This window comes from Trachurus japonicus, chromosome 22, assembly GCF_045865225.1.
Source record: "Trachurus japonicus isolate A0001 chromosome 22, Traja_1.0".
NCBI classification, from domain to species: domain Eukaryota; kingdom Metazoa; phylum Chordata; class Actinopteri; order Carangiformes; family Carangidae; genus Trachurus; species Trachurus japonicus.
The window spans coordinates 3473559-3501072 of record NC_140928.1 but is presented as its reverse complement, the minus strand read 5'-3'; the positions used below and the strand labels follow the sequence as shown (position 1 = coordinate 3501072).

At 41.2% G+C, this 27514-nt stretch overlaps 2 protein-coding genes across 4 annotated transcripts; one reads left to right on the top strand and one right to left on the bottom strand.

The window, feature by feature from the left end:
* Nucleotides 1-15055: 15055 nt before the first annotated feature.
* dtd2 (D-aminoacyl-tRNA deacylase 2) lies at nucleotides 15056-17759 on the bottom strand. The gene is made up of 3 exons (XM_085767119.1): nucleotides 17531-17759; nucleotides 16354-16423; nucleotides 15056-15604 (listed from the first exon to the last, which is right to left on the bottom strand). The coding sequence occupies exons 1-3, from the start codon at nucleotides 17645-17647 to the stop codon at nucleotides 15291-15293; spliced, it is 501 nt and encodes a 166-aa protein (XP_085623245.1). The 5' UTR covers nucleotides 17648-17759; the 3' UTR covers nucleotides 15056-15290.
* Nucleotides 17760-18634: 875 nt separating this feature from the next.
* Nucleotides 18635-27362, top strand: nubpl (nucleotide binding protein-like). Of its 3 annotated transcripts, none has more exons than XM_085767626.1 (11): nucleotides 18635-18829; nucleotides 20435-20580; nucleotides 20717-20751; nucleotides 21078-21168; nucleotides 21262-21301; nucleotides 22182-22272; nucleotides 22370-22463; nucleotides 23491-23576; nucleotides 23676-23796; nucleotides 23898-23980; nucleotides 27064-27362. In XM_085767626.1, exons 1-11 carry the CDS (start codon nucleotides 18642-18644, stop codon nucleotides 27124-27126), a joined length of 1038 nt encoding a protein of 345 aa, XP_085623752.1. In that variant the 5' UTR covers nucleotides 18635-18641; the 3' UTR covers nucleotides 27127-27362. The 3 variants fall into 3 exon arrangements, with proteins under 3 accessions (XP_085623752.1, XP_085623751.1, XP_085623753.1); XM_085767625.1 differs by having other exon boundaries at nucleotides 18649-18833; nucleotides 20436-20580; XM_085767627.1 differs by lacking the exon at nucleotides 18635-18829 and having other exon boundaries at nucleotides 20436-20575; nucleotides 20712-20751.
* Nucleotides 27363-27514: the final 152 nt, after the last annotated feature.

Below are 27514 nucleotides of genomic sequence, written 5' to 3'. Positions count from 1 at the left end.
TCCACTCAAGCCCACATCAAAAACAACACACACACACTTCACTTCCTGTCTGAGACCTGATACTTGATGACGATCTAGACTCCAAACACTGAGCATCGTTCAATAGATTACAGGAGGAGACCTCAGAGGCTCTGAATACTGTATTTTTCCTTTTCTTTTTGTGTATGTGTGTGTGTGTGTGTGTGTGTCCCGGTTTTTATCCGACATAATGACCGGCTCGCCGTCTCTCCCACGAGAGACGACGGGGATCAAAACTCTGCTGCCTCCTCCCCCGAGGACTTCCTTTAATGTCTTTGTGTGCACGTGGATTTGATACCCTCCCTCCTTTAAATTAGATCCCCACTACATCCATTAGCCACAGAGGCCTGTTAATATGCCCCCCTGCCCCACCCCACCTACCCCACCTACCTCACCCTATCCACCCCCCAACAGAAAGGTCCATACCAACCTATTGTGACTCCAGAGTCCCCATTAAGGTTGTGATATGGACGACGGGCTGAGACCTGAGACTGTTGATGGATTTTTCTGGATCTAGATGCAAAATTAGAGGTTTTTAAATGGATAGTTCAACATTTTGGCAAATTGGCCCATTGCCATGATCCCTATAGTCACAGCAGTAGGTTTGTTATCCTTTAATTGTCGGTGCAAGCTATTTTTAGAACGGCGGAGCAGAGCCGTGAGCTGCTCAGAGCTACGCTACGGAGGCTCATGGGATTTCTTGGTTTCCCTCATCAAACTCATCAAATACACAATCCAACAACTCCACAACGCTCTGGTGGACAAGTTGTGACCTGCACATTCACCACACTATGAGATAATAACACAACGTTACCACACAGAGTTGTTTTAGAGGGAAATTCATGCAAAACTGCTGATGCTCGTTGCCTTCAGAGACAGTTTTTATTATCTCATAGCGTGGTGAATGTGCAGGTCACAACTTGTCCACCAGAGCGTTGTGGAGTTGTTGGATTGTGTATTTGATGAGTTTGATGAGGGAAACCAAGAAATCCCATGAGCCTCCGTAGCGTAGCTCTGAGCAGCTCACGGCTCTGCTCCGCCGTTCTAAAAATAGCTTGCAACGACAATTAAAGGTAAAGAACCTACTGCTATGACTATAGGGATTATGACAATTTGCCAAAATGTTGAACTATGATGTTTTTTTTACAGGAAGTTGGGGAAGGAATACACCGCCATGTTTGTAATTTCTGCTTCTTTTCCTCCATAATTTCCCCTCCCCTGGTTTTATTACAAGTTTCGTTACTGTCTTTTGTTTCATGTGTTTTTTCACCCAGTGTTCATCAGCATCCTGAACTTACATCTATAGCTACATGTTGGACGTTAACGCTCCCACTCTTTCTCTTAAACCTAACACAACACAACAAAAGGCTGAACCGTCAGGATTTGTGGGAGCTGAGGGTCAAAAGGCCAAAAGCCTGGTGTGACAACATGTGTTCATGGGTGTGTGTATATGTGTTTATCGCTGGCCGAGATCTCAAGAGGGAGCAGCAGCATTGTTAATTCGCAGGTTCATTTTGTGCTGCACTGAGTGACGGCTGTTTCTGAAGGTTCGGCTTTAAGGAAATGACACTTTCTCCCCCCCCCCTTCCCCCCTTGCAAGATCTCAATCTGTTGGAGCGCCCTGCCAGCCACAACAACAATGCCGTGTTGAAAATGGGAGTGGGGCCACGCAACCCTCCATCTTCAACCGGGGCCGGTTCCGAGGCGAAGGCGTGGTCCGGTCCGGTCCGGCTGCTGGGTCCCGATAAGCACCTGCCACGAGGCCGTGACCGGGGAGCTGCTCTGTTCAACACCCTGCATGATGTCACCCGGCCACCACCAAATAAATCCTCCAGAGATGTCGAGGGAACAAGAACAAGAGGTGACTCAGCGAGGGCGTGGTGCAGGAGCGGCCACTCCAAAGAAAAGATTCTGGTTCACCTGAGGATTACGACTTAGAGCGGGGAGGAACGGGAGATAAGAGAGTCGGGGGAGGAGACAATGAGCCATCGCACTTTCTAATAGATGAACGTGTGAACAAATATGCATGACAGCGATCACACCTCATTTTAGAGGTCATTTTTTAAAGCTGTGACTGAACTTTGAAGGTTTCAGCATCTCAGTTATCTCTGTAGATAGAACCACGAGGGAGGATTATCCTGACACCGGTGGGGATTTACAGTTTTGCTCAAGAGCAGATCATCATCTGGTTGGATTCCTGGAGACAATACTCCCTTGTCTTTCAGGAGACAACAAGAAAATGATGCATTGTATTCATATCCATACTGTTTTGATATACGTATACTGTATATATATCAAATGACAAGTTGTATTTGTCCGTACAGAACGAAAAAGTGAGTCTCAGCTCAGTGTTCAGCTGCCTGATCCACAGCTTTTAAACTGTTCTGGTTCACTCCCAGTGCTCCCAGTGCCGTTTCAGCCCCAGCAGCCAGCTGTTGGAGAACACAGCGGAGCATTTAGCAGCTAACGAGCCTGATACTCCCCTCAGGAGCCTCGACTTTACCGTAATCAAGTGGAAACAACGGGAAACGAGAACCAGTCTCATCATCTCAAAGGGATAGTTCAACATTTTGGCAAATTGGCCCATTGCCATAATCCCTATAGTCATAGCAGTAGGTTAGTTACCTTTAATTGTCGGTGCAAGCTATTTTTAGAACGGCGGAGCAGAGCCGTGAGCTGCTCAGAGCTACGCTGTATGGAGGCTAATGGAATTTCATGGTTTCCCTCATCAAACTCATCAAATACACAATCCAACAACTCCACAACGCTCTGGGGGACAAGTTGTGACCTGCACATTCACCACGCTATGAGATAATAACACAACGTTACCAGACAGAGTTGTTTTAGAGGGAAATTCATGCAAAACCGCTGATGCTTCAGGGACAGTTTTTCAGCAAGCAGTCTCTGAATTTACCTCTAAAACAACTCTGTCTTTACTCTACCTTACAAATAAAGGTACCAAACCTACTGCTATGACTAGTATAGCGATTATGGCAATGGGCCAATTTGCCAAAATGTTGAACTATCCCTTTAAAACATCATCACATCACAGTGGTTTTTAACAACATGGTTCCACTGGAGATGTGTGCATGTTTAGCTAATGTTATCACAAAAAAACCCCTCAAAATTCATCAATCGAATCATGTTCGTCAGACTGGAGCTCAGTGGAAAAAGTGAAAACAGGTAGGAGGGAAGAAATAAAACCACAGGTGTGATGATGATACAGAGCCGACAACCAATGAATCATATTCTCCAGACAGACAGGACATGTGTGTTTGGCACAAGACCCGAACTTAGACATTATCATCTTTTCTAGGTGGAAAACGAAATTTAATCTCTCAAAATCTGCCAAAATAATGTCAATATCATTCATTTTGCCTCTGAGGAAGGATTCCTTTTCCCGTATTAAGTTACGGCAATTTTCTGACTTGTGAGTTCATGTCAGTCCAGTATTAAAGATGCTTAAACCCTCACACGGCTGCCCTCGAACGCAACACATAACACATAAGGAAGGATGGTGATCGGACACGGGAACCTGAACAGGCCTTGGTCACCGTAAACAGCCACTTTAAAGGGATCATTAGGAACATCTGCACTTTGTAAACCAAAACAGAGCAAAAACACATGAAACCTGAAGCCGGCTGCATGTCAACGATGACGATGACGACGATGATGATGATGATGTTTGTTTGTATCATCATCATCATCATCACTTATCGTGCAAAACTACCGGCCTCCATCAGCATCTGGACGCAACTTTATCCTCCTCATGTCGGAGCGTCGGAGCGACGTTAACCCTCTCAGATCCTAATTACAGAGGCCGACTGTGGGACGGGGACATGCCCGGACATGTGGAGCTGGTCCAACACTCGGGGCCCCCGACACACACACACACACACACACACACACACACACACACACACACACACCAGTCGCTGCAGTTAGTCAGCCACCCTGTCAGTCACTCTGTCTTTTTATTATGAAAGGTTTCTGAGCCTTTTGAATTACTCGGGTGTGGTTCAGCACATTTAGACAATACAATGAGTGAAGTGAAGTGTTCAATCGCAGGAAAGTACTGTTTCGGCTCGGTCCGTTTACCTTCCTGGATGTGACAACTGAACTCGCCTTAAAACGCTGTAAATTCCCAACCCACCCTGCTCCTAAAACAACTATGGAGGCCCAGCGGTGAGAATTACTGCAGCTGCTCTCCGACTCGGGTCACTTGAAGTTAATGAAGCTCGGCAGAACTTCTTAATGGGCCACAAGCTTGTTTTTTTTTGTTTTTTAGCGAGGTGACAGACATCTAACCTGCAAGAGCTTTGGTCCAGGATGAAACATCCCATTTGATCAGTCGTTGATGAAGCCTGAAGCCCTGAACCTATCCCAGGTCAAAGCGTTGAAAGAAACATGGATCATTTTGTAGGTATTTAGATGAATCCTGAGGGGGAATGCAGGGTTTGGGTGTGGTGGCACAAAATTACATGAGTAAAAAGACCTTAAACTTTAAGGGATAGTTCAACATTTTGGCAAATTGGCCCATTCCCATAATCCCTATAGTCATAGCAGTAGGTTTGTTACCTTTAATTGTCGGTGCAAGCTGTTTTTAGAACGGCGGAGCAGAGCGGCGAGCTGCTCAGAGCTACGCTACGGAGGCTCATGGGATTTCTTGGTTTCCCTCATCAAACTCATCAAATACACAATCCAACAACTCCACAACGCTCTGGTGGACAAGTTGTGACCTGCACATTCACCACGCTATGAGATAATAACACAACGTTACCACACAGAGTTGTTTTAGAGGGAAATACAGAGACTGCTTGATGAAAAACTGTCCCTGAAGGCAACGTGCATCAGCGGTTTTGCATGAATTTACCTCTAAGATGTAGATGATGACACCTACTTTACCTTAGCTTCGTTGTTCCTTCTTTTTCTCAACAAGACAGTAAATAACTTTTTCTGTAGTTGTTTCAGTCTGAACCAAAGAGGTGAAGTAAGTGACTTCTGAGCCATTGTGCTGGCAGTTTATAAAAGTTATAGATTGACTAACTGCTGAGGAAAACCTCCAAGAATTTGAGGATTTCCACTCGATCCTCATTATAAAGTGTAACTAGGCCTGCGTGCATGTGTTTGTTTGTTCGTGTTTGTCCACCTGTGTAAGTGTGTGCATGTGTGCATGTGTGTGTGTGTGTGTGAGTGTGTGTGTGTCTCACATGAGCCGTGGAGGCCGGACACAGACGAGCGGCTTCTGACAGGCATTTCAAACCTCCTCCTGCCCTCTCCACCGCGCGGCCCGGCCGATAATGGGAACCTGATCGGAGCGGGCGGGCGGCGGAGCGGGAGAGAGGGATGGAGGTGGTGGGAGGGGGAGGGGGAGGGGGGAGAGGGGGAGGAGGAGGAGGGAGGAGGAGGGAGTGTGTGGTCCGTCTTTTGTGAGAAACTCTTCAAAGCGCTGGCCCTCCTATTTGTCCACTGGAGCTCTTTGTAACGGTATCCTCCACTGTCATTTTGCCCCTTTTATTTTTAGGCAGGGCTATTATTGCTCCCATACCCCTCACATACCCCTAGGCTTTGTGTGCAGGGACAGGGTCAGGTTTTAACTTTTTTTTTTTCTCTCCTTCTTCACCCTGTTCAGGACAGTCTTTCCTGCCTCTCTACTCCTCCACATGTCTGTCCATAGTACACAGGAACGGATCAACGGACGCTCGGCTAATTTCAGGTCTCTGTGGGAACGACCCGGCACCATTATACCGCTCAAATATTAATATCAACTGCAGCCTAGGAAGTCCAGCGTCATTATAGAGAAGAGACAGGTAGAAAAACTGGCTGATGAGCTGGAACTCCTGGTACACAAACTAAGAGTCAGAAAGTATTTCTCATCCTGCTCCAGGTTTCCTTTATGTCAATTACTGTTTGGTAACTTCATAAAACACATATTTCTTAATCATAATCAATCAGTCACAGTCCTTCCACTTCCTGTCTCCCTCTCCAATTCCTAGAAAATTAAAGTATTAAAATGCAAAAAAAAGTGACTTCATTATAAGAAACAAACAGAGAAACCCCTATAGGTCCATAAAGACCCAATACAAGGCTCAGTTAACGCTCAATGTTTGGTCCATTACTTTCTGTATTGTGCACAGCCTTAGGATTCATTAACTACCACCAGCTCACTGATGCACCAGGATTTCTCCAGATGTTCGCGGTTGGCCTGTTCAACTATGACAAACAGGTGTGTTTATCAAAAAGTGAAAGATTAAAGAGATGAACAGGTGCAAAGAACAAGGCTCTACAATGTCTAGAATAAATCCTGTAGTTGGTGTCTAAAAACATGGATCTTTGTCCATATATAAATGATGTGTATCTACAGGTGCATCCCAATAAATCAGAATATCATGGAAAAGTCCCTTTCAAAAGTCCAGTAGTTCAAGTCAAATAGCCCCATCCCATATTCAGTGCATATAGATGGTCTTTTGTAAAATTTAGATATTAAATGTAAGCAATGAATCACTATAATTAAAGATGTTTCATTCTGTGTGTAATGTTTTAGTTTCACTTTTTGAATTGAATCACTGACATAAACGAACTTTTGCATTATATTAAAACTTATTGAGATACACCTGTACTAGTAGTGATACACATGACAAAATGTGGTAGAACAATGTTAAAAGCTAATGTTATGGACAGGACAGCTACAGGACATGGAGCTGTGGAGTCTGCAGATCTGACCTGTTGACCTCTATCACAGAGGAAGTCTACTTGTACTTGTGTTGTGGTTGTGATGATGGTGATGGTGATGATGATGATGGTGTTTTATCAGCAGCAGCCGCGGGGAAACAGGTGGGATATTTGCTGAAGACAGAGGACAGTGTTTGACATCCTGACAGATGCACGGTGGTGACAGGACAGAGCCCTTCAGTCCCCGTCTTGGCCGTCCTGTTTATCTGTTTGGCTGCCAGCAGCTTGTTGGTGGTGGACACTTCCTGACCTGCATCGGGTGACTGGGTGGGTGGGTGCAGCAGTGCATTCCTGCCCTCTCCCCACATTATTAACCTGTTCCCCTGTAATATCTGACATGAGTGGATGAATAATACATCAGAGGCTTTAGCTGCCCTGTAATTCTACCCCGGTCCCAGGACAGGAGGCAGGCCAGAGGCTTAAGCCAACAGAGGGAGGGGCCACGTGACCGCGGCAGAATAGCCATTCACTGTGACCGTTGATGAGTAAAAAGCTGTATTATTGCTGCCAGTGCAACACCATATGGTTGATATGAAGTCTTAACTGGCTGCTGCTGCTGCTGCTGCTGCTGCTGCTGCTGCTGCTGCTGCTGCTGCTGCTGCTGCTGCTGCTGCTGCTGCTTACAACTGTGTGGCCTCAGTGTGCATCCAGCTGCTCGGCTGCACACAGCTGTGGAGGCAGAGCGCCGTGTGTGTGGGATCCGATCCACGACCTGCTCACAGTCTCTGGACCGTATGTGAGGTCCTGTTGTCGCTGCACCGTCTGTTCCTGTAGATTTACAGTATGTGTAATACATCCAAGTGTCCCCTCATAACATTAATTCACTATAATTCATTACAAACTTCTGAAATAAAACAAATGATCCAAAACTACACTACCAAGGGTGCAGCTGACTTCAGGTTTAGTGTCCAGACTGTTTTGTTTCTGCATTTTCTAAAAGACTTTTATCCACATTTTTTCCTGATAGTAGGTTTTATGGCTCAATAAAGAAGCCGATAACATCTCACCCTACTTTAGACATGAATTTCATTTTTTTAATTACGTAAAACTCTTCAATACAGACATCTTGAAAGGCCAGGTAATCAAATTCCTGCCTTTTTTTTAAAACCCATTTTTTAAAAAGTGAGTGAAAACACCTGCATACAAAAAAAAACACTTAGAAAATGATCCTTTAAAAAATGTACTTGCCTTTCAGGACCTTTGAACATTGTGCTGGGTGCTACACCTTGACCCATGACATTATTTTTGCTGGACTTTTATTTTGAAAACATTTCCTGCTGATGTTAAATTGTATGATTTATCTGATATATAAACATATAGTTATGCAAGGTGTATAGAACATTTTATCCAACCATTAGCTTTTAGAATTAGGGATGCACGATAACTATCGGCCCGATACTGGTTGATCACTTTCGGCTGAAATACACAGGTGAGTGCGATAATGACATCACTATAGGCCCAATTAAAATAATGAGCCACCATCGCCTTGATTTTGCTCATTTTCAGTCCGTTTTGAAACAATAATAAATGTTGATTTTTGAAGAGTTGTAACTGTTGTTGTGATTACAGTAGTGATGTTGGTTATATTATTGTGTTAAATCAGAGGCAGAGCTACAGTATAATGTCAAATTCATGTCTTTCTTAACCTCAGGTGTGGATATAAACTATTAAAAATGTTATCGGTTACTGCAATCGGTGGAAAAAAGAGTTATCATGCATCCCTACAATGCACACAGACGCCTCTTTTAGACATATATAACTTATTTAAGCTCTGGTTCATTAACAGAAGTGCACCAGCATGCTTTGAGTAAATGAGTTAAAGTTGAAGCTAAAGCGGTCTGAGGCCCTACAGACTGGTACGGGGGCACGCAGAGGGCCGGATGTGATTCAGTGGCTCTTACTTTGATTCTGCAGCAGGAGGGAGGAAGCCACCGTCTTTCATCAGGAATGAGAAGCTTGTTCCACTGTTGGGATAATAAAAGAATAAAAGGTTTCAGTGCGATATAGAGTAAAAAAAGAAAAGAAAAAAGGTGCAGTGGGGCCGTGATGAATGGGAAATAAAACAATAAACACAATGAGTCAGCCTGCAGATGCTGGAAAAGAACAAGAACGTTCATTTTCACTTTTTATCCCGACAGGATGCAGTGTGTTTTCTGTTGGTTATTTCCTGTCACACACACTAACATTACTCTTTGTATTCCTGTTTTTGTCTCATTTGTTTTTTTGTTTTGTTTTTCAGCGTTGCACGAGAAATTCTGTTGTTGTGTTTTTTTTTATAGGACACTTAAGGACTCGGTGGCGACTGGCTTAAGTGTTTTCTTTCCAAATCGTCAGGTTCCTTTAGTTTTGTTTATGTGTCTATTTCCAGACGCGGCGGTGGAACAACAAAGCTGCTGCAGCTCACGGTCCTGAAATATTGTCACCATTCGAGTTATTGAGGCTAACATGTAAACAATCCCCCGTCTATTTACACATCCAGAGCTCTAGGAGAAACCTGAGGTAGCATGTAGACATCTGCTGTCACTAATTGCAAAGTGTATTGATTTGATCTACATATATAGGCTAAGTGTTAAGTAAGACCACAGAGACAGAAGAATGAGGTCAAACTGTAAACCTGCACATCTGCAGAAGGATTTACACCTTAGGAGACGAAATATGTTCTGCATTGCTCCTTTATGGGCTCAGTCATTGCATTGACACGTTGAGGGTATGTGGTTATTTTCATTTACTTACTTTCTTTAATTTCTTTTACTTTACAAAGGAACTTACACTGCAAAACCTCAAATGTCTTACAAAAAATATTTGTCTTATATCTAGTCAAAATGTCATTTCTAGTCAAAACAAACCTCATTATACTTAAAATAAGACTCATCACATTAAAAAGTAGCTTGTTTTTAGACACTTTTTACTTATTTCAAGCATTTTCACTTGAAATAAGTAGAAAAATCTGATAGTGGAGCAAGTTTTTCTTCCTTATTACGAGCACAAAAAACTTTTGAAGTGGAAATGATCTAAAAACAAGTTCATTTTTTAGGTGATAAGTCTTATTTTAAGAGGAAAGAGATAAGTTTTGCTTAGAAATTAGACATTTTGACAAGAAAGAAGACAAATATTCTTGGAAAGATTTTGAGTTTTTGCAGTGTAGTAGCTCCTCACCTCACCGTTAGTGTTATTTTCATTATTATTATTTATTAAAGCAGAAGTAAGCGATCCGGTCGTTTTCGCTAATGCTGCGTTCCAGGCAGGCTTTTGAAATCGTAAATTACAGCTTCAAGTCACACCTTACGACTTTGTAGCGTTCCAGGCAACCCACTCGTGTTTTTCCGACCTGTTTTACCTGTGAAAGTCACTATAACGGCCACTCGTAACTTCCGACCGGTGAACTCGTACCAGATCGAACTGATACAACTTCACAGGACGGAAAAACACGAGTCTACGAGTTTCCTTGAACGCACCATAACAGTCCTCGTCCCTACGTCACCACATTCACGGCGTCCCTTGGCTGCACACACAGCCCTGCATGCCGTTCTCTCTCCTCATTGGATAAAAACTGTAGGATACGATAAATGTTTTCTCCTGGGCTCAGAGCAGAGCAGAGGGACTGACAGACCCGTGTTTCAGTCCAAACACTCTATGTAAGTGATTGCTGTCGGAAGATATAACTATTTAAGACTTATATTAACACAAATATTTCACTTACTTCTGCTTTAAGACACATAGAGTATTTTTTTTTTCCTTTTTGCTATGACTGCTTGTTGGCTCTTTTTGATTCTTGGGTTTTTCATTACAATAAACACGTTAAACTGATCATGGACGCTTTGACTGTTTGGACGTGTCTCAAAAGACAAGCTACAGTAAGTTCCTCAGTGGCCGCAACAATATGATCTTTGCATTTTTCTTTTTATATCCAAACATGGACCCCAGATTCAGCTAAATATCAGGTGTAAATGAGGTTTATACATGTGCTATTCAAGCTAAAAGAGGCTAATTAAGGGGTTATAAATGCTGCAGCTTACACAACTTAGTCATGTTAAAGAGCGCTGATAAGAAAATAAAGTAAAGTATTGATTAACTGAGCTTTAAAACACACACACACACACACACACACACACACACACAAAAGAAAATCAAGGTGAGAAGCAGAGCAGCTTCTTGTGCGAGGCCGAGCTCTGAGGAGAAACACGAGCCGGCCGTCCAGTTGAATAAAGAGTCGATTACAACAGAGCCCAATCATCACAGTGTATCTGATTCATACATTGACCAGGGAATAATGCAGCACGCTTGGATACTCGCACAACAAATGCACAGAGAAAGCACACACACACACACACACACACACACACACACATACGGATCCACAAAATACACATAGATAAACTCACACACACACACACACTCACACACACACACGCCACCCTCTCCGGAGAGGATCAGGTTTCCTTCTGTGTCCAGTGGCTTATTAAACATTAAGCTCAACAGCTTCCCTACAGGAGGGAAGAAAGCTCTCCCCCCCTCCCCCTCTGCCTCCCCTCTGCCTCCCCTCTGCCTCCCCTCTCTCATTACAGCTGTTGAGGTATGGGACAACAGAAGCGCGGCCTCAACAATGGAGCCAATGGAGGCCGATCGGCCAATCAGTACGTTCGCTGTGGCGTTCACTTCACTTCACTTCACCCCCGGCGACAGCAGGTACATAGGCCTGAGTGGGCCAGATTATAACGCTGTCGTCCTTTTTCCCAAAGAAATAAAACTGCCGCTCGGTGGACGTTGACATAACGGAGCAATACACTCACTGTGGGAAATCAGACAGACACGCACCTGTCGGGATTTCAAAACAAAGTTCATAAGACGGCCATAAATCAATTAATTAGTCGCTTAATTATCCAAATTTTACTATAAATGTGAACATTATCTATGTCAACTTGTCTTTTCACTAACCTTTTTCACAAAAAGTAGGTCGCAATCTTCGACACAGCATCCCTGACCTTTAACCTCACAGCTTTTATTCTTCTCTCTGAAAATATCAAATACACCAAGAGAAGAGAATTTGAGTGAAATGCATAGTCATTAAAAAAATACAGAGTCTCTGATTTGAATATTCAACCTTACAGGTACTTAAAAAGGGAAATAAAAACCTTCAAAGTCTGATTTATTATCAGGTGAAGCTATTATTCATCCAACAGGAGCACATTGGTCCTATAAGATGTTAAATCTCAAAAAAAAAGTTGTGTTTTTACATCTGTATGAACGGTAATGTTGATTTAAAATGAACCTTTCTCTTATAACCGTCATCATTTAAAAAATAAAATAAAATAAAATAAAATAAAATAAAGCATTAACAGGTGAAGTTTATTATTGTCAGTGCATCGGTATCCGTCCTATTCTCCTCTCCGAGCACTGAGGGGGTTTCTCAGCTTCTCAGGTGTTGTGGCGACACTCCCTCAAATGTGTGTGGTTGGTAGTTTGACACCTGATACCTGACAACAAACAGGCAGTGTGTGTGTGCAATGGATGGCTACACACAAACACACACACACACACACACACACACACACACACACACACACACACACACACACACACACACACACACACACACACACATTCACATACACACACAGGTTGAATAAAGTAAAAACACCAATCAGCTGGGCCTGACCTGGAAGCCTCTGCCTGGACAACAGTGCCACCTGCTGGCAGAACCACAAATCGCTTTATACCTACTTTTACTGCTAATAATATATCAAAATTAAATGGAATAACACAACATAACATAGATAAAGAATAAGAAAGTGGCTTTGCTTTTAATAAACTATGTCTGTTACATGCAAATAACATCAAAAAGTCCAAAAGTGCAGAACAAAAGACATTTATTGTCATGTTTTTATTTTTTTTTTCTCTCTCTCTCTCTTCTTCTTTTTCTCATCATCTCATTCATTATTATTGTTTTGTATTATTCATTTATGTATGTATTTTTCCTTATTTCCTAATATTTACTGTTTAACCACTTACTTTTCTATTTATTTTTCGTTATTGTTTAATTATTTCCTATGTCTATTGTAAAAAAAAAAAAAAAAAAGGCCGTTAAGCTGAAGCCAAATGTTGTTGCAGTGGGTTTGACAGATTAACAGCAGCTATGAGTTGGAAGATGCAGGAGAATATAATGTAGCTATTTATGAGGAAAGATTTCATCGATTTCAACTAAATAATCAGTAAAACAGTCTAAAAGCATGGCCACTCTCATCTGTGATTCATTCTAAGTGAGAAATCAGAGCCAAATTCAAAACCTTAAACTCCTTAAAAGCCTCAATATTACAAAAACTGCTACTGACGCCCACTTTCACTTCACTTCAAACGTCTCGGACCATCATGTGGCTCGTGATCTTCATCCTTGCAACATCTAATTCCAGGAAACATCTAATTCTTCACCCCCCCCCCCTCCTCCTCTAACAACACATCCAACATCTCTCCCATTTCCTGTCTGGTCTCAGAGGCTCTCCTCCTCCTCCTTCACCCTCACAGTTAAGGCAGGTATTGGTAAATGAATGCATTAGCGGGCCGCAGACGGGGTGGTGGTGGACCCTTGAATGATCTAATTATCAGTCATATTGGATTAGTCTGACTCAGAGGGCTGAGAAGAGATGACACAAGGCTCCTTCAGGCCCCTTCAATGTCCTCTTGAATCACAGTTTGAACTCTAACAAATGACTCAAGGGGATTTTCAAGACGGACTGATGACCTTCTGTCTTTTACTAGAGAAATGAAGGAAGTGAGGCGGGGGGGAATGGGACAGAGCAGTAGATTCAAGCCATCTATTAGTAGGCCTATTATAGGCTACTATGAAATCTATGACAAACTAAAGCATTGGACAAGAAAATATGGATGAAAATTTGACTTCCACACTCTTGTCAATAAGCTGATGCTGAATACACAAAAAAAATAGCTTACTAGCAGCCAATGTGAAAGACTGCCCTTAAAACTATGCTAACACATGACATTAAGTAGGTAGAGTTAGTAGGCTACAGGTGAAACAGTGTTATCCAGGGCTGCTAATTGTTAAAAGTGAAAATAAATGCAACATATCTTCTTTTGATTATGGTCAAAAAGTAAGAAATGTACTGCGTGCTACAGCAAACAATTGTTTAATGAATTTCATCACATAGCTTGTGGAATTTTGCGTGATAGGCTACTAATTTAACTACAAACTTTGTGACAGGCCCATAAATAAAGAAAGTCACAGTTACAAATAAATAGATGAGACCAAGAAACTATTGACCAAGAGTTATATACGGTAGGCCTAATAACTCACCTTACTTTGTTGAAGTCCTTATTTCTTTGATGGAAGTGAAGTATCCACAACATATAATAGCTGTTGCTATCTTACAAACTGCAAACTAACTTAATCCACGTGACCGGAAATAAGCAAACTTTACAATTTGCGCGATTTAAATATCGTTTTTTAAAGTTTCTATCGTTTGTCGTTAGTTCAGTTTATTACTAACTGCTCATTTCACTTCATGTTTTTTTTCCAAACACACGTTAATCGCTACACTCCGAGGCAGAACCCTGTAACTCGAAGCAGGGTTTAATTTAACGAGCTAACTTCAGGTTTAACTCCGGATTTTCAGTCTTTTGACGGCAGTTTACCTGTTACCATGGTAGCACACTCGGAACTCCGGCTTCAGTTCCGGGGCAACTAGTTTGCTAAGTAAAAAAAAGATTTTAAAAAGTTTGATAAAGATCTTCTGTTGAATAACTGTAGGCAATAAGTGCCTTTATACATAACATAATATAAAATGGGATTCATTTTTTGTCAATTTTATTTTATTATTAGGCTAATATTTTGTTTCTATATAGGCCTACGGTATATCTATTTTAACATGTGTATTTAAAAACAAAATAAAAGCTATTAAGCTTTATTTTGATTGACAGTGATGATATTTTTACTCAATCATCACATCAGCTCAGAATAAGCAGACTGTGATCAGAAGTGGAAATAACAAACTAAACTTTTTATGTCTTTGATTAGATCATTAGAACAATAACCCACACACTGTTTATTTAATATTTCCCATGGTTATGAATCATGCATGACTGAAAATGAGTCAGACTGACTCATTTTCTTTCTCTCTGCAGCAGAAACAGTCTGACATTATAACTTCACTTTTCTGCATCACATTAAATTAAATTTTCTTTTTATTGCAGTCACATGATCATGTTGTTTTACATTTCACCTTGATGAATGGCAGCTGTTTACCTGCAGGTATCAGAGTTATAGGAAATGCATTTGTGAATGTGCTTCTAACATTGTCTGTGGATTTGCATTTAAGACAGATTTTACAACAGTTTGTAGAATTACACAAAATACAATGGCACATCCCAGACATGTATAATTTGTTTTTTTTAATCAAAAGTAGCCTATATCATGAAATATAAACACATTCATCTTAGAAAACACCAGTTTCCGCCCTTGTTAGCAGGTCTTTAACAGACATTTTCGACCTGAATGACGACAGTACTGTAGATGTGTTGAGTTGTATGTGTCAGAACTCCATCAGGTGTGTGTACGGTCCATTCGTGTCCAGTTTGAGCACTTGTCTGTTTCCGTACGTCCCGTGTTTGACCGTCACGTCGCCCTCGACTCCCGACAGCTCCTTCTCACACAGAGCAACGAAGGCGGCGTACAGCCTCAGTCCGTCCTCCTTGCCGATGTTGTTGTGGTACTGCATGGCCCGGCCCTTGTTCTTGCCGCCCAGCGTGGCCTGAGGGACGATCAGCAGGCTGCCGGGGAGCTCCAGCACCGACGCCATCTTCCCCGAGTCGGACTCGCACAGCCGCAGGTTGAGCAGAGAGGACACTGGATGGGAAGGACACGGACACACAACATTTATCACATTTCAGATCTGTTTGAGTGTGAGCGTATAGACAAAGATATTCAATAAATGGAAAGATACTCCATGAGAGGCTGCTCCAATGATAGGAATGGTTTCACTTCCTGTCTCTCTAAATGGGCGTGGCCAACCGTCACCACCTCGTCTGTGAACGTGTGTGTGGATTTATACAATTTGTAGGTAGATGAAAGTGAGATATTTATATTTTCTTATGATAACATTAAATATTGACACTACTAACAGTCATATTTAGCATGACAAAAATAATTGAAATCATTTTCACGGGAGTTCGCGGCCGTTTGTTTGACGTTGCCTAGGAGATCTGTGGCCAAATCTGGCGAGAGTGTGTCGTAGAGACAGAGACAGGTCTGGAACAAAGTGGATTTTCTCCTGATGTGTCCGTCTGAAAATTGCCATTTTCGTGTCAAAATGTTCAGAAGAGATGTGGCTTGTGAAAAATTAGTCCAAAATTTACTTCAGTGACTGTGGGGAGAAAGACTCGACCATAATCTGTGTTCACGTTCAATTTTCCCATTGGAGTCAATACACTCCAGGCTGCCTCTGGTCTCCCTAAAGGGGCGTGGCCGAGCAGAAGCCTAGTGACATCATACAGGAAGCTGACTCGTCATGGAAGGTCTTGGTTTATAAACCGTCCTTGGTATAGAGGAGGATAAGTAGGTCAAAAGGTCAAAAGGTCAAAAAAGAGGTCACTGACCCATCTTGGGCAGGATGTCGTCTGTGGCTCCTTTGAAGAAACAGATGTAGATCACCATCCCTCTGTCGATCTGAGCAGGAAAACGACATAGCAGTGAGGACCAATCAGCAACTACCTCATCAACAGACACGGGGAAATTGGAATAATCATAATTTAAATATGACATAACACCGTCTTCATCAAAAATGGAAACAATGATTGGCTGTTGGTCTAGTGCTGCGTTCAAAACATCTCACAACTCGGGGAAAAAACGAGTTCCGAGTTGTGAAAAATGAATATAACGGCGTCAAACTCTGATATTACAGGTCTGAAATTAGGGTATGGCAACTTAGCTGGAGTGAGTTACGACTTCTCGGTAACTTCCGAGTTGTCTTCAACTCAACATAGTTTTGTTTTTCTTCCTTTTTTTAATGGATGGTTTAAGTTTATATTCTAATCTGCATGTTCTGGTGTGTCTGTGTGTGCATGACATGTTGTTTCCCATACTGTACCTTATTTCGGTCCTTTTATGACTTGCTTTGCTTCTGTTTTATATTATGAAATTCATTCATATTATTACTACAACTTTATCCCTGATTTTATTACTACATGATGACTCAATTATTTTTAATTGAATCAGTTTGGTCTATTATTTCCTTTAGTTTTGGTATCTACACTATACAGTGTATACACAGTTATGGTGCCGCTATCAATTATCTAAAGGCCATACAATAAGAAAACAGCAAAAAACAACAGCAGAAAACAACAAAGTGACATCAAGCCACAATTTTAAAATATATTTGATTGACAAATGTGTTTTAAGATTCAAGATTCTTCTATGATTCTTCTTTCTATGATTTATTTCATTTTCTGAAATTTTCCTGTATAAGATTTGTCCACTAGTGCACTGACTCACTACAGTGACCAGTATAACACAGCTTTTCCTGGTTCCTCTCCCATTAGTCCCCTCTCTACTTAATGTCTCAATTTAACTATTTGTATTTTATCACTCATATTAGAAGATGCTTCAACCTGGCTAACAGAGTAAAATTAACCCCTTAACGCGTTGCAGGCCCATAAAAACTATTTCTAATGGGAGTTACTTTATGGCAGATCTTTCCTCTTCTTATAGAACTCATCACCTGGACACTTCAGGTACAGCTGATGCTCATTCATCATGTCACCTGCTCTGACTCACCTGGACAAACTGCGCCTCTGAGTCTGCATCTGCCGGCTTCACCTGCAGCCTGGCCTGCAGACACTGCTGCAGCACCGTCCGAGCCACCGGGCCTTGGCCGCTGCCTCTGTCCGTCATCACGGCTCCGTCCGCTGGGCTGCGACCACACTTCAACCCGGACTCAACTGTCTATGACCGGACCGCTGCTGACGGATAAATCCTGTCCTGCTGAAATGTTCAATGACTGAAACCTGGAGACATCACATGCAACACACTTCCGCAATAACATCAACTAAAGTCACTTCGAACAGATCAAAGCTGCGCATTACTTCCGCATTAAAAAAGTTTTAACAGATCCATCAGCCTAATATTCATATTATCTCAGTCTTATTGTGTCATAAATTCAATTATCTAATCTGACATCTTTCTTTTTTTTTGCTATGTTTTGGCTTAAAGCACTAATAAAGTGTTAGGCCAAATGAATTTTACTAAAAATGTAAAATAAAATAAATTTGTCCATTTTATTTTAATAGTTTTTATATATTTTGGACTTGGCTTTGTTTTCCTTTAAGAGTAATTTTATTTAAAAATGCTTTTAACAGATTTTTTTGGCTATTGTATCTAAAAATTTTGCGTGATTTTTACATGGTGTTATCATATGGTCTATGGGTGTTATCAATCAATCAATCTTCATTTGTAGAGAACTTTCTATACAGGAAGCAGCTCAAAAATGTTTTACATGATAAAAAATAATATTTCATTTTGCTTTTAAAAAGATATAGGCCTATTAAAAAATGAAAAAATAAAAATTGTTTTAAAAAGTTGTTTTTTTTATCCTAGGGAATAAACAATATTAACATAATGTTGTAATGTTGTATTAAAACACAATGATATATCATATATTGTTATAATAGCGTAATATATGTTTTATTATTGTATTACAAATAAGTATTTATCTGTCTATTGAGTGAAAGCCAAAACAACGCACTGTCTCTATGATCGTTATTTTTGAATGAGTGTTGTATAATTAATAATAATATGTGTTTGTGTTTAAAAGCAGATTTTAAAAATGAAAAAAAAAAAGGAGTTTATTCCAGCCCACAACCGCTCATGCGCACATTGCGCAGCCTTGATGCGCAGCAACCAGTCGGTGCGCGCAGCAGCAGCAGCAGCAGCGTCCAAACAGCCGAACATGGCTCAGTTCACGTACAGCAGAGCGTCGTATCTCCTGCGGAGCTCCGTGAGCAGAGCTCCGGTGCTACGTACCGGTCCGGAGACGAAGCACCGACCGGCGTGTTGTTTACAGTTCATCCGCTGCCACCAGGTGAGATTAACGCGGCGCGCAGGTAGGACAGCGAGCAGCTCCATGTTTGTGCCAAGGTAGACAACAGAACACAAGGAAACAGGAAGTGCTTCTTCAAAATAAAACTGCCAGGCCCTAATTTACACTCTTTAAATGATAAGATATTGCAAGAAACTATCAACAACGTGTATTTTATTTGAATTTATATCGTGTAATGTTCTTCACCTGACATATTTACTGTAACATGGGAGCGTTTACTTATTCCTGTGTAAGTCCACGGATATTATTTTGAAGCATGAAACCGGAAGTGTGTTTGTTTTCCTCCTGTATTGACAAAAGTTTATATTAAACTGTCAGATATTTATAAACGCCGTGTCCTCAAATACCGTTAACAGCAAATAACTGCTGATATAAATCGGGGCTATTAAGGTCTAAATGAGGTATTTTTATTATTGTTTGAGCGGAAGTAACGAACATGAAGTCTACAGTGGTGTTTACAGTAGTTCTGTAGAAATGTCAGTGAGTTTTTAAGTGGATTTTGGTCCAGACATGTTCTCTCCAGGTTTAGACGGTGCCCTGCTGGAGGAGGATAAATACCTGCCACGGTAGTAAAGCACCAGGAATTGATTCTTAACCTATTAATAAAGTGATTAGTTAATGCCTTTATAAAGAATGTGTTGTTAGGAAGTGGTAGGCTACTGGATAATTTAAAGGGATAGTAGCATTTTTTTAAAGTGAGGTTGTATGATCTACAAATAGCCCCTAAGTACTTTAATTGCAGTAGCAGACTCTCTGCACTCCTCCCGTTAGCAACGCCAGCCCATAGCCCTGCCCAGAGATTTACAACATACATTGTTGTGAATGGATTCAAAGAAACGGCCTATTTTCGTGGCCTAAAAGAGGTTTTACCTGGGAAAAAAAAATACACAGTTCCATTGTTCGCTATAATATAATTTTTTCCAGCCCCTCAAAGTGCAGGAAAAACGCAGTTTTTATTTGGACCTAACCAACTGCTGATCGGCGGGCGCTAACCCTGGGTGGAGGGATACGTGAGTTGGTTAGGTCCAAATAAAAACTGTGTTTTTCCTGCACTTTGAAGGGCTGGAAAAAATTATATTATAGCGAACAATGGAACTGTGTATTTTTTTTCATGTAAAACCTATTTTAGGCCGCGAAAATAGGCCGTTTCTTTGGGTCCATTCACAACAATGTATGTTGTAAATCTCTGGGCAGGGCTATGGGCTGGCGATGCTAACGGGAGGAGTGCAGAGAGTCTTCTACTGCAATTAAAGTACTTAGGGGCTATTTGTAGATCATACAACCCCACTTTAAAAAAAATGCTACTATCCCTTTAACTTCTAGAGTCTGTAAATAAGACACAACATCAGTGTTTTTATTAGTTTGCACTGGCTTTACATTCTGTCAATGTTGTGTTGCCTTCCTTAACAGCAAACAGTGATAAATTCTGAACCTTGTTGTGTTTTTGGTGTATTTTTCAGCGTGTTTCAGAACCTGAATTATGATTTGTCTCTCTGAAAGTCATTTTCACCTAACAGATGATAAAGGAACAGCCGTTAAAGTTAGTTTTGGATTTGTTTAATTGTTGTTGCTGTCATGCTGCAGAGGTCGGTGGACAGTAAGGCCTTACAGGAGAGGCAGAAGCAGCAGATGGCCAAAGGTCTCCCCAAACAGAAGCCCATCACGGGGGTCAAACAGGTCATCGTCGTGGCCTCGGGGAAAGGCGGCGTGGGCAAGTCCACCACGGCGGGTAAAACATGAACTTCCTGCTGAAATATGGGGAAACTGAACTGAAGAACTCCTCCTGTGTCTGTGTCGTCTTTATTCTTCCAAAGCTTTAAGTCTCCAGTCAGAGATTATTCATATGTGTTTTTCTGTCTCTGCAGTGAATTTGGCTCTGGGACTAACGGCCAATGATCCAGTAAGGACTCATCATCATCATTACACGTTAATACCTGTGTTATATGTCTAATTATGTGTCTGAATTGTCAAAAACACAACAGAATCACACTGTATGTAAAATCTATAATAGCCATGCTATAATATTTTACCTTTTAAACACTAGCTAAGTCATTTTTCATAATCTGAGCAAAAACCCAAACAAACAAAGAGATAAAAGTACAATATAAAACCACAATACAAAGAAAAGTTTGTAGTTTTGAGTAAAATCTGGAAAGAATAACTAGTTATAGTAATTTTTAGTATTTTCTGGTATATCTCTCTCTCTCTCTCTCTCTGTCTCTCTAGTCGAAGTCCGTCGGTCTGTTGGACGCGGACGTCTACGGCCCGTCCATCCCCAAACTGATGAACCTGAAGGGAAACCCGGAGCTCAGTGACAGTACGACCGCGACAGAGTTCACACAGAGACGCTGCTGTTAATGTTATTGTTGATTCAACTGTTAACAAAAGGTTTCTGTCTGTTTCCTCATAGACAACCTGATGATCCCACTCACCAACTATGGGATTCCATGGTGAGTTGGTCTGACTCTGCACGATATCAACTAAATGTCCGACGTGCGATGACACTGATAACTGTTGCAATGACGATATGACTTACAGTGCGATAAATAAATAATCAAATATACAGGTTGTTGCATATTAACCATACAGTTCCTGTGTGTTTCTGAAAATGACTCAATACGCTGTAGCCTCATGTTTTTTTTCTCTCTTTTTTGTGTTTACATTGATCTTAATTCATCTGTATCAGTTTTTTTCTTTTGCTTCGCTTTCTTTTCTCACCTCTTTCCATTTATTTATTTAGTGTTGTTATCATTACTACTACTATTATTTTTACTATCATCTCCCCTTATATTTATTTCTTTTCTTTTTTTTTAATTTCATTTTAATTTTAATTTTCTCTACCTTGCACAAGGTACAGTATGTGATTATTATTTCTTCACTGTGTTTCAATTATTCGTTAGGTCAAGGTGAGGTCATGTTATAAGCCTTTCGGGTTTCAGACCTCACCTGCACATTTTTTCTTTTCGTATCTTTCTCACTAGTAAGAGAGATAAGTAAATGTTATGTTCTTTTTTATATGTGCAAATAAATAAAGTCTAAGAAAAAAAAAGTCTAAACAAAACGTACTCATCGTATTTCAGGAAACCTTTAGTAATGTCTTTATCGTGCATGTTGACATCACGATGATGACGATGAAAATAAGATTAATCATGCAGCTCTAACAGCGACTTCTCTTTAACTCCTCCTCCTCTTCCTCCTCCTCCTCCTCCTCCTCTTCCTCCTCCTCCTCCTCCTCCTCCTCCTCCTCCTCCTCTTCCTCCTCCTCCTCCTCCTCCTCTTCCTCCTCCTCCTCCTCCTCCTCCTCCTCCTCCTCTTCCTCCTCTTCCTCAGCATGTCGATGGGTTTCCTGGTGGAGGACGTGGCTCCCATCGTGTGGCGGGGGCTGATGGTGATGTCAGCGATAGAGAAGCTGCTCAGACAGGTGAGGACCGGTCGATAGCACACTCAGGTCGGACAGTGAGGTTCAGTTAGAGTCAACTGCATCACCTGTGTGTGTCTGTGTGTGTGTATGTGTGTAGGTGGACTGGGGCTCTCTGGACTACCTGGTGGTGGACATGCCCCCGGGGACAGGAGACGTCCAGCTGTCGATCTCCCAGAACATCCCAGTCGCAGGTGAGTCACAACGACACACTAAGGCTGCACTCATCTACATAAAACACTGCTATCTGTGTAAATTACAAAAACCCTTAATTGTTATTGGTGCACTTCAAATTGTTGTTGCAATCTATTTTAAAAAATCCAAAAAAACAGAAGCCTAGATGACATTCAGTATCCTATTTTGTACTTTTATCACTTTGAATATTAAGTATAAATCAACCCCAAGCTGCACTTTTAGCTGAATTTGGTGCCATTTCAGATTAAAAATCATAATTGGATAAAAACATATCAGGCGAGGACAGTGGTTCCCAACCTTTTTTGGCTCGTGACCCCATTTTGACATCACAATTTTCTGGCGTCAGGCGTTTCTGGCAATCAAATTGCGCCAGCTCAGATATTTTTATATGCTGCATTTTATTTGAACTTGATTTATATTTGAGAAAGTGAAAGTATAGATACAGTTGTTTAAGATTTTGTGTGGTGTTTTTAATCATAATTTAAAAAAGAATAATAATTAGTTAAAAAAAAAAAATTATCAGCAATTTTTTTTTATCAATTTCAGGCGACCCAATTTGAATTTCCCAAAACTGAAAATCACTGGGCTAGAATGATGATCCATAATTTCAGATTAGGAAATTAAATAAATTGATGGATGTTTCGGCCGGCCCTGCTCACACACTCTACATAATGTATATCAATCTTAACTTATAATCATATAATCATTGTCTAAAAGTCTGTTTGAAAGCTCACAGCGTTGAGTTAATGAGGATCAGAGTGAGTTTTAATCCCAGGGATTTGTCTCTAAGGCTGCTCTGCCTTACTGATGGAGTTATTTACTTTAGTTAGAAATGACTCATCTGTGTTTTTAGCTACAGTAATAGTGTAGTAGTAAGTGAACAGAAACAAAAACTGTGTTAGAGATTTGTTTCTATTGTCTGTTTATTATTTTAACCTTTGTGACTCTTTCAGTTTGACGCTTACGCCCACACTCAGTGTAAAGTGAAGTCATGTGACCTTGAACTTTGTTTTTTTTGCGGTGAAGGAGCCGTCATCGTGTCGACGCCTCAGGACATCGCTCTGCTGGACGCTCGCCGAGGAGCCGAGATGTTCAAGAAAGTCCATGTGCCGGTAACGTGTGTGTGTGTGTGTTTGATTGAAGTGATCTGTTTGTTAAAGTCACAGTAAAGTTGAAGGACTCTGCTGTGCTTCCTGTTTTTTTTTCTGCAGGTTTTGGGTCTGGTGCAGAACATGAGCGTCTTCCAGTGTCCCAACTGTCAACACCAGACTCACATCTTCGGCTCCGACGGCGCCCGGCAGCTCGCCGACTCTCTGGGAGTGCGGTTCTTAGGTAGGAGGATCTTCAGGACCTGGTCTGGACCGAGGTTTTGATGTTCTGTTCTCATTTGTTCTGGATGTTTTTCTGATGGATCTGGTCTCCGTCTCCTCCAGGCGACGTCCCTCTGCACCTCAACATCAGAGAGATGTCAGACAGAGGACGGCCGGTGGTCGTCTCCTCCCCAGACAGCCCAGAGGTCTCTGCTCTCTTCTATTCTATTCTATTCTAATCTGTTCTGTTATATAGACCGAATCGCCTTGTTGTTTACATTCTACTTCCGGGTAGAAAACCAGCACGTAATTTGAATGAGATCAATAGTAACGAACAAGAGTTTAGCTATATATCATATTTTGTTGTTTATAACTACTTCCGGGTAGAAAACCAGCATGAGAACAATAGTGACGGACGAGAGTTTCGCCATATATGTATATCTAATTTTTCATGTCACTATATCGCCGTTTAGACTAATCTGATGTTTGTAAAGTCTATAAAACCAGTGATTGGACAAACATGACTATTTACGTGTGCACATTTATGTAATTAGTCATGGTTATCATAGATTAGCCGGGCTAACGGTTAGCTACCTGTTTAACGCCTGATTTCCACCGAGGCCGTCAGCGCCGCGGAACGTCAGCGTCGCGGTCACCGCTGCCGATAGCTGTCACTCTAATCAATATTAATATGTCCACCGGAAGCGCCGCGACACGTCTCAGCAGCGTCCCAGCCGCGGCTCTCCGCGCCGCAGCGCTATCAATCCGTAGCACTTCTATTTTTGACGCTCCCGTTGCTAAATCGCGTCAAGCTCAACAGAGCCGATCGCACCAGACAGGAAGTCAGACACTGTATCAAAGTAAAACACTTCCGCCCCCTTTCAAAATAAAACACAACATGCACGTCATCTAACTTAACAACAACATTACGTCGGAGAATAAAAGTCAGCTGTGTTGGACTAGGTGCAGAAGCACTGCGAAGGAGGCTCAACATGGCCAGGCTTTGTGTTCATCTTCCAGCTCAACAAAACCTCAAGTCGGTTTGTTAAGTCCGGCTCTCATCTTTATGATCTGTGCGTGTTCATATCAAAGGGGGCATTTGGCGTCATATTCAACTTCTGCACAAAATTGATCCACAACGGGCTGATTTCAGCCAAGAGGAGTGCAATTGTTTTAATGGAGAGAGTATGAGCTAGGCTACCCCGTATGTTGTTGTTGATTGTTGTTGTTGTTGTATTTTTAACTGGACCCAGAGTCTGTACTAATAAATTATCTATCTATCTATCTATCTATCTATCTATCTATCTATCTATCTATCTATCTATCTATCTATCTATGAGCGATATAAAAAAAAAAAGCACGATCGCAGCCTGAAGCAACAGTGTTGCTGCAAATACGACGAGAGGAGGCTGCTTTTAATTTTTCTGACAGCTCTTCCGCTATTATATGAAGCTTTATCCATTTAAACTAAATAAACTAGAGCAAAATCAACTGTCATTTTAAATTGTGTTTTATATTGTTATATATTCCACTGATCGCAAGTATAACGCGAGTGTGTGTTTTATTGGAAGCGAGGCTGAATAGGTTACAGTGGGGGGTTTTGTAGGTGCTGCACTACAAGCAAATCTCATAGGCTATTGCTTCTGTACAAAGACAACAAAGACCTTTTTAAATGTGAAAACAGCGGAGACTTCAAGATTTGCGTTTGGGCAACACTGATATATAACAGGCAAAACACTGGAATTAATTTATTCATGGCCACATTAAGTGAAATTATTAACTTTACTGATTATCCATCTGATTGTCTGTCCTGCTGCGAGCGGACAACTTCTTTCAGTGGTGACCATATACTGTATAAAGGTGGTGACTGACTGTAGGCTATATAAAGTAAAATATAGACTATAGTCTAATATATAATGAGCTCCTGACGCTCAGCTCAACGGGTGAGGAGGCGGAGACAACTCTCGGCGGAGACGCTCAGAGAGAAAGTCAACAGCAGCGATCAGCTGATCTCTCCCTCCGTACAAACGCTCCGTTCTGATCCAGCTCCACTGGACTTTCAAAGTAAAGGTGCCGCCAGCTGTAAATAAATTAAAATAGTGAAACATCAAAAGCTGTCGCCACTTTGTTAATATCAACCGCTCTACACTGTATCAAGAGCAACGATCTCGCGTACGTTCCGTATTCTCGCGTGAATACGGCTGGCTCGCAAGGCAGCGCTGCGCTGCCGTAACACGTCCGGTGGGGATTGACGCCGGGCAGAGGACGGAGCAAAACCGCGACGCTGACGTTCCGCGGCGCTGACGGCCCCGGTGGAAAACCAGCATGAGAACAATAGTGACGGACGAGAGTTTCGCCATATATGTATATCTAATTTTTCATGTCACTATATCGCCGTTTAGACTAATCTGATGTTTGTAAAGTCTATAAAACCAGTGATTGGACAAACATGACTATTTACGTGTGCACATTTATGTAATTAGTCATGGTTATCATAGATTAGCCGGGCTAACGGTTAGCTACCTGTTTAACTTTAATAACTCAGTGACTCAATAAACGCACTGTCATGAAAAAATATTTTCTCCAGCGGATATCTCAGTTACAACATGATTGAGCTAACTGGAGTAGTTTCATGTCGTGTCCGACAACGGGAGGGTTTTAACAGCTGACGTCCTGATGTTAGCTTAGCTACCGCCGTTAGCTGTCCCTTTCAGCTGAGCCACTGATGCTTTCTAGACACCGTGATTCCCCCAAACTGAATAAATACCACACAAAACACACACACAGAAATAGTAATGTTTCTTCAATCATTTCAGATTTGTCTAAACGGTGATAGGGCATGAAAAATATGATATATAGCTAAACTCTCGTTCGTTGCTATTGATCTCATTCAAATTACGTGCTGGTTTTCTACCTGGAAGTAGAATGTAAACAAGGCAATTCGGTCTATTCTATCATGTATTTTATCATTTATTCTATTATGTTCCGCTCTAATCTGTCCTGTTCTATTCTATTATGTTCTATTCTATTCTATGTTATCATGTTCTATTTTATTCTATTATCTTCTATTCTATTACGTTCTAGTCCGTTCTTTCCTATTCTATTATGTTTTATTCTATTCTGCTCTGTTCTACTTTACATTCTATTATGTTCTGTTATAAATCTTCTGTTCTGCTCCATTTTATTTACCTCCATCTATTCTATTATTTTGTGAGGTTTCTATTCTATTCTGTTCTACTATGTTCTATTCTACTCTAATCTACTCTCTCTGCTGTGTGTGTCTGTGCAGGCGGAGGCGTATAGGAAGGTGGCGTCTGCTGTGGTTCAGAGACTGGAGGAAGTCGACACTTGACTGACAGGACGTGGACTGTTACGCACACACACACACACTTAGAGACTCATAATAAACACAGTATCATATACATACACGTGTATGTAGGCCTGTGAACACACATATTACCAGAACTTAGACAGAAACACAAAGCTCTCCGCTGTCGTATAACGCACAATCCAGTTTATACTGTTTACTACAGGAAATCTGACTTATTTAGTTTTGTGATGATATTTAATACAACTGAAATGAACTCAGTTCTGTTCATGATTTACTGAAGATTATATTGTGAAATGTTTAAAACAACTGAATATTGACCTCAACGTTGTAATGGAGTCAAAATAAATCACAATAAAATAAAAGATAAAAAAGTCAAAGACACTTTCTATTTTGTACATTGAACTTTAAC

Excerpts from the sequence above, each read along its gene's own strand:
- dtd2 (XM_085767119.1), bottom strand. The coding sequence starts at position 17,647 with ATGACGGACAGAGGCAGCGGCCAAGGCCCGGTGGCTCGGACGGTGCTG. Across the intron at positions 16,424-17,530 it reads CAGAGGCGCAGTTTGTCCAG|ATCGACAGAGGGATGGTGAT; the intron begins GTGAGTCAGAGC and ends TTTCCTGCTCAG. Across the intron at positions 15,605-16,353 it reads CGACATCCTGCCCAAGATGG|TGTCCTCTCTGCTCAACCTG; the intron begins GTCAGTGACCTC and ends CTTCCCATCCAG.
- nubpl (XM_085767626.1), top strand. The coding sequence starts at position 18,642 with ATGCGCAGCAACCAGTCGGTGCGCGCAGCAGCAGCAGCAGCAGCGTCC. Across the intron at positions 20,752-21,077 it reads GACTAACGGCCAATGATCCA|TCGAAGTCCGTCGGTCTGTT; the intron begins GTAAGGACTCAT and ends CTGTCTCTCTAG. Across the intron at positions 23,577-23,675 it reads TCAAGAAAGTCCATGTGCCG|GTTTTGGGTCTGGTGCAGAA; the intron begins GTAACGTGTGTG and ends TTTTTTCTGCAG.